At 31.3% G+C, this 6,607-nt stretch overlaps 1 protein-coding gene across 1 annotated transcript; it reads right to left on the minus strand.

Moving 5' to 3' along the window:
* Nucleotides 1-1,272: 1,272 nt before the first annotated feature.
* LOC110652541 (disease resistance protein RUN1-like) lies at nucleotides 1,273-5,527 on the minus strand. The gene is made up of 5 exons (XM_058148525.1): nucleotides 4,929-5,527; nucleotides 3,713-4,814; nucleotides 3,314-3,613; nucleotides 2,398-3,225; nucleotides 1,273-2,145 (listed from the first exon to the last, which is right to left on the minus strand). The coding sequence occupies exons 1-5, from the start codon at nucleotides 5,426-5,428 to the stop codon at nucleotides 1,345-1,347; spliced, it is 3,531 nt and encodes a 1,176-aa protein (XP_058004508.1). The 5' UTR covers nucleotides 5,429-5,527; the 3' UTR covers nucleotides 1,273-1,344.
* Nucleotides 5,528-6,607: the final 1,080 nt, after the last annotated feature.

Here is a 6,607-nt window from a genome sequence, read left to right on the forward strand (position 1 = left end):
GTTCATTGTATATTACTATTTTTATATTTTGTGATTTTTAATATTTAAAACTTTATAAATTGTTGTATTATTTTATTTTTTTGGAATTTTTTTTAGTTTTTTTTCTATATTTTGATTGAATAAATTAAGATTTTTTTAGGGATCAATACTTATAATTATTTACGACTTTAGAAATCCAATCATATTAATCATAGCATTAAATATTTAAAATTCATTGCATATTACTACTTATATATTTTGTATATCAAAATAAGTGTATTAACAAGAACAAAAAAATAATTAAATAAAAGATAAAGCATAAAATATGTGAAAAAAGTAAAATTAGGAAGTAAAATTTATTTTAAATATTCAAAGTATGGGGGAGATATAATAAAAGACTTAACAAAAGTAATATATGTCCTATTTAACGAAAACGTCAATATTTTTTTTTATATCTGATTCTATTTTATATTCAATTTTAATAATATATATTCATTAAATTCTAAAATATATTTGTATATATATATTCATGAAAATATAAGATAAAAATTATTATATCATTAAATTATTTATTAAAATATTAGATAAAAATTATTATATTATTAAAATATTTATTAAACAATTTAATAGTATAATTTTAATAATTTTTCGCTCACAGCGTGCAGATACAACTATAGCAAAGAATAATCATTTTTATATCTCGAAATGAAATTTGATCTTAAATTAGTTTACGTGGCACAATCTTAACTATTTAATTTCTTCAATTTTTATTTTGGGTTATAGAAATAATTAACATTTAAAATGAAGTCCAAATTGTACGTAAAAGCTAAAAAAATTGCAATAATTATGAAAAGTTAAAAAAAATTACCATTAAGAATATATATATATATATATATATATATATATATATATATATATATATATATATATATATGCCATGGCCCCAAATTTTGAAAATTACGTTTTCATCCACATATTTTACATAATTTTTTTTCTGAAAACTATAAGCATGGGCCCTTCAAAATTTATAAATTTTCATACAATCTCAATAACTTGAACAAGCTTTTAATTATAAATTTTTTTTTCTCCTTCAGTTTTACAGGTATAATTCTGCAATTGAATTGGAAAGAGTTTTAGCCTTATTCAATGGCCAAGCTTTTCTTATTCTCTAGTACCATAGGATGTTCAACAATTGGAAAATCTCTGTTCCACAACCAATAAAATAAATAAAATACTTCTAACAATGGCATACTTAGCTTAATAGTGTTGTAATTTATAAATGCATCCCTCAACTTATAAATAAAATTTTTGTTAATTAATAATGACATTAGTTAACAAAAATAGAATTTCTACAATACCAAGAAATTAGCTGTAAATTCCGTGAAGAGATAGAGAAGAGTTGAAGGAAAGCAACTTCAAGCACACATGTATGAGCATCAAAGTAAAGACCATCTGGGTCGGTTGGGCTTTGGTTTGATCTGAAGCAGTAGCCAGGCATATAACTAATGTGAACAAAAGAGATAGTGAGAAATTTAAATCGAAACATTTAAACTCTTGCTTCTCTTTCAATCCTTGAAGGGGATATTGTTCGTCATATTCATACTCAACAATAGGAGTAAAGAACAATCCCTCCGACAATGTCCTATCATGAAATACCATCTCTGACCATCTTTTTCCATTATCATCATCGTCCAAGTTATGATCAAATATAAGATGGACTCCACACTTGTAGACTTTACACTTATGGGCTTCACTCAAGTGTAATCTGTTGAATGAGTAATTGATCGAGAATTGAAATGAAGCCTCCCTGATACGAATTTTCTTGGAATGGAAATGAATGTTGGAATACCAGAGAGAAATGTGATGTCTTTTGATCATTTTGCAATCAGAATACATATCAAGGCTATCTCCAGAGTCAGTTATAAAGTGGCATCTGCATAAAATAGAAATACCAGTCTCGATGAAATTACGAGAATGATTAGCTTTGGGTGCAACTAGAACACAGAAAGCAATCTTAATGAAGTCAGTAGCATGGGAATGAGGATCAAATGTTGCGAGAGAGAATGACAATGAAGATCCATTATCATTTTTGTACATCATCCATTCTGGCATTTCACTTCCCGGGATGCATAAACATTGTAGGCAATCATGCAGCGTTGCATCAGCCTGTTAAAAAAATATATTATTATTATTATTATTATTATTATTATTATTATTTCAACAATCTGGTTCTGATGTCTTAAAACGGAATAAAATAAATTATAAACCAAAAGTTTTTTACTTTCTAATTTTCAAATCAAACCAAATAATTTAAAGGTAAATCAAACTAAACTCATAAAATTAATTTGATATTATTTTTGGATTCATAATCTAAATCAAACAGTGCACTTATATACCACTACAGGGAAAGGGATAAACCTTTTTGCCCAGATATTGATAATGCTCATTGAACAGATACTGTTCCTCTGGTTGTCCAATGCTTTGAAGTTTCAGCAGTAGACATTCCATCAATTGACTGCATGCACTCTGATCCAACTTAATGCATTTGCTAAGATCCATACAAAACCAGGAATTCATATATCCTTGTTTGAATGATCTCAATACAATTTCCAGAGATGTGCAGTTATTTGCATCTAACCATTGTAGAGTTGATGGAAGCTCTGGCAAAAATTGAAGCCTCTTGCAATCACTTAAATAAAGTTCTACCAACTTAGAACATTGCTTGATGCTTGTAGGTATGCTTCTGAAATTATTTCCACGTAAATATAAATGTGCCAATGACCTTAAAGAACCAAGATTACCGGGAATTTCTGATATACCACAATCGTCAAAAGAAAGATGAAAAAGACTGGCCAAACCTGTGAAATGAGGCAATGTCAAACCTTCACATCCATCACAGATCAAGGAGTACAATTTCTTCAACTGATTGATAGAAGATGGTAGTCTTTTTATACCACTTCTAATGGCTATCAGGTATTTTAGAGATTCCAGGTCCCCCAAGTTCTCTGGCAATCCATGGAGATTCACACAATCTGTGAAGTCTAGCTGCTTCAGAAATTTCAGATTGCACATACTGTTTGGAAGACTTACTAGCTTGCTGTGGTACTTAGAAGACCAAGAAAAATCAACCAAATTCATACAGCCTCTCAAAATTGTAACCTCAAGTTTTGGGAATTTCGACATGTCTGGAATTCTGATCAATCGTTTCGAGTTGCTGAGGTCCACAAATTTCAAGTTTTTAAGACTCTGCAATGACAAAGAAAAGGTTAAGAATAAGTTTCAATATACTCAAGTTTCAACAGATAATTTCATAAAGAATCATGCTCAAGCATACCAGAGCATCTTCGTTCCAAAGTTGTTCGAGTTGGCTACTATGCATGTGCAATTCAACAAGATTCTCAGGGCAAAATGTCGATGGCAATGATTTCAAAGGGTATTGATCCCAGTAGAGAAACCTCAGCTCATTTGGAAGAAAATTCAGGTCTTTAGGAAGATGTAACTTCATTTCCTTAGAGCCAGGATTGTAAAATTTGAGCAATCTAAGCTTATAAAATTTCTCAAAGGCAGAAGGACATAGTTCTATGTTTCTAATTTTGGACAAATCCAGTGATATGGCTTCAACACTTTCAGCCCCCTGATAAAGAAAATTAAGCAAAGAAAATGAGCATAAAACATGCAAAACTACATTTCTTATTTAAAAAAAAAAAAGAAAAAAATCAATGCATTTTCTTACTTTGTCTGTTTTCAGTATGTAATATATATCCTCGGCATTCCACAACCTGCTACGCTTTCTAGGCTTTTTATTTTCTTTGCAAACAATATCCTTACCCATTTGTTGTAGCAGGTCATGCATCCCTAACTTCTCTTTGGAAATAGTTACCAGAGACTTGTCAAGCAGACTACGTATTCCACTTTCTGCAAAAAAACCGCAGCAATCTAATATATTTTTTACACGATCTTTATTTTCCCCTTTAAAAAAACATGCAATATCCAGAAATATACTCTTTTCATTATCTTCTAGTCCATCATAACTTCTTCTCAGAATGCCCTGAATTTCCTTATTGGGAATAGTGTCAAGTTTTTTCAACTCACTTTCCCATTCTTTCACACCCTTACCATAAAGGCTGCAACCTAAAACCTTGAGGGCTAATGGAACTCCTTGAGTATAACTTATCACTCTTTCTGATAGCTGCCTCATGTATCCATTTGTGGGTTGAGTTTGTTTGAAGGCATGGAAGCTGAAGAGTTGAAGAGATTCACAATCATTTAATTTCTCAACCTTATAAATATATTTCTTGCAGCCCACAATTTCAAGCACTTGCTTATCTTTGCTTGTTACAATGATTCTACTTCCTGGACCACACAAATTCCACCCTTCTACTAACTCTTTTAGGTGTAAATAACCATACACATCATCAAGAACAATAAGAGCTTTTGTATTTGGAAGTCTTCTTTTAGTTGAATGACGCAATGTACATGGTGTGCCTACATCAAGATTTTCTCCTCCTAACAATTTGCCAAGGATTTCATGTCGTAACTGAACTGGAGTACCCTTTTCTAACTCTTCTCCGACATTTGTAATAAAGCATTGACTCTCAAATTTGTTCGCAATTTTATTAAATACTTTGTCTGCAATAGTTGTCTTACCTATACCAGGCATTCCCCAAATTCCTACCCTACGCACATCTTCAGATTCAAGACATAACAATGATTCAACTTCCTTCACACGAGAATCGATTCCAAAAAGGCCATCATTATCGTAAACACTTAGAAACGAGTGATTTATTTTCTTGCGAACATCATTGACAATTTCGTCAATTAGTTTAGATTCAGGCCTGATCACAAATAAAGACCAAACAATAGTAATTCAGAATGAAGCACAAAGAAATAAAGTGACAACAGAAAAATCAGTGATATAAGTAAAAAAGGACATTGAAAATAAGTCTTACTTAATAATTCTTGAATCCCACCCCGAAATGTTGGCCGTTCCCTTCAAAGAACGGCTCCAACTCTCCACCTTTTCTAAACAGTCTTTGAATTTTTCTTTATGTTGAGCAAGGGCATCCCCAAATCTTCCTGTCAAGTCTTGAACGTCTGAGGGATCTACTTTATAAAAAACTGGTAATACTATTTGTCCTGTTGTTTCCTGGCATTCAAGAATCTTCGCAAGCTCATCCAAACACCATGGAGAAAAACCATAGTTTTCTGAGAAAATGACTAAGGAAAGCAGTGAGTTTTCAATTGTTTTCAAGAGGGCTGGTGAGATCTCTTCTCCTCTGTCAAGGTTTTCATCCTTGAAGGTGAAGATTTGTTTTCGATGCAAAGCTTCGTACAGATGACTGAGAAAACCATCCCGGATGTCTGCACCTCTAAAACTTATAAACACATCATACTTCTTCCATTGAGGATTGATAGAAGAAGAAGAAGAAGAAGAAGAAGAAGCAGCCATAACATCTGGTAACTGCGAAAAAAGTGGCTGATAACAGAGAAGACCTAGCGTGAGGATAACAGAGAAGCAAATACTGATAACAGAGAAGGCATAGACGCTTGCAACAGAGGGAATGAAGAGCCGGCATAAAATGCCAAATAGGTTATAATTTAAAAATTCAAACGAATCATTTTAATTTATTTTTTTTAAATTATTTATTTTTAGCGAAAAAACTGATAAAAATCGAATTGACTGATTTATATAAAAATCAAACCTTCTGTCCATCCTAAGCCCAAAGAAAATCGTGCAACATTCAGCCCAAACACCTAGGCCCAAATTATTCTAGTCCTCTTAACATGAATCCAGCCCATTACTCCTCCCATTCATAAATATAAACCCATTACTGTCTATTTTTATCCCTTCCCACTTGAAATGTGAGCTAAACATGTCTAAATTAAATATAAATAAATATATATATATATATATATATATATATATATATATATATATATATATATATATTTCTCTCTCACCTAGAGAAATCAGTAAATAAAATCACTTATCTCATCATTTCTTTGTCACTTGGAGCATACATATAATGAGGGAGAAAATTTTGAGAAATAATCAATTTCATTTATGTATCTCTATAGATAAGGATATTGTATTTGAGAAATAAATACCCAACATGTAAAAGTTAAATTTGTCACAGGTATTATTCCTTAAAATCAAACTTGCCCCAAACACTTCATATCAGAATTCGATCGATCGAGTACTGGCAAATACCTAACATGTTGCCACCTTTATTATTGTTAATTCAAAAACTATAATAAATTGTCATGAACTAAACTCATGGGCCAGACCAACACTAAGACATGGGCCGACATAAAGCCTTCGAGGCCTGTAATAAGCCTTACTATTTTTAAATCTATAACTAAGGCCTAAAAACTGGGCCCAACATGTAAATAAAATAAAAATAAAATATTTCATTTTAATTCGGATTAACCTGACCTGATGATTATCAGCTACTAAAGCGAGAGAAGTCTAGCTCAACCCTATTACCACCATTTACAAGTTATTTATACATCATAAAAATTTTTGTTCAATAAAAACTAATAACTCAATTTAACACTGTCTCTAACAAGATCCATAATATTGCTAACGCATGTAGAATTCTAGATTATGAATTTAGAAAATAATATT

The sequence above is a fragment of the Hevea brasiliensis genome, chromosome 6 (assembly GCF_030052815.1).
Source record: "Hevea brasiliensis isolate MT/VB/25A 57/8 chromosome 6, ASM3005281v1, whole genome shotgun sequence".
Classification (NCBI taxonomy): domain Eukaryota; kingdom Viridiplantae; phylum Streptophyta; class Magnoliopsida; order Malpighiales; family Euphorbiaceae; genus Hevea; species Hevea brasiliensis.

Bases quoted from the DNA above. Each gene is read 5' to 3' on its own strand.
- LOC110652541 (XM_058148525.1), bottom strand. From the start codon at position 5,428: ATGGCTGCTTCTTCTTCTTCTTCTTCTTCTTCTTCTATCAATCCTCAA. The intron at 4,815-4,928 runs GTAAGACTTATT...ATTTGTGATCAG, and splicing joins TGGGATTCAAGAATTATTAA to GCCTGAATCTAAACTAATTG. The intron at 3,614-3,712 runs GTAAGAAAATGC...TTTCTTTATCAG, and splicing joins ACATACTGAAAACAGACAAA to GGGGCTGAAAGTGTTGAAGC.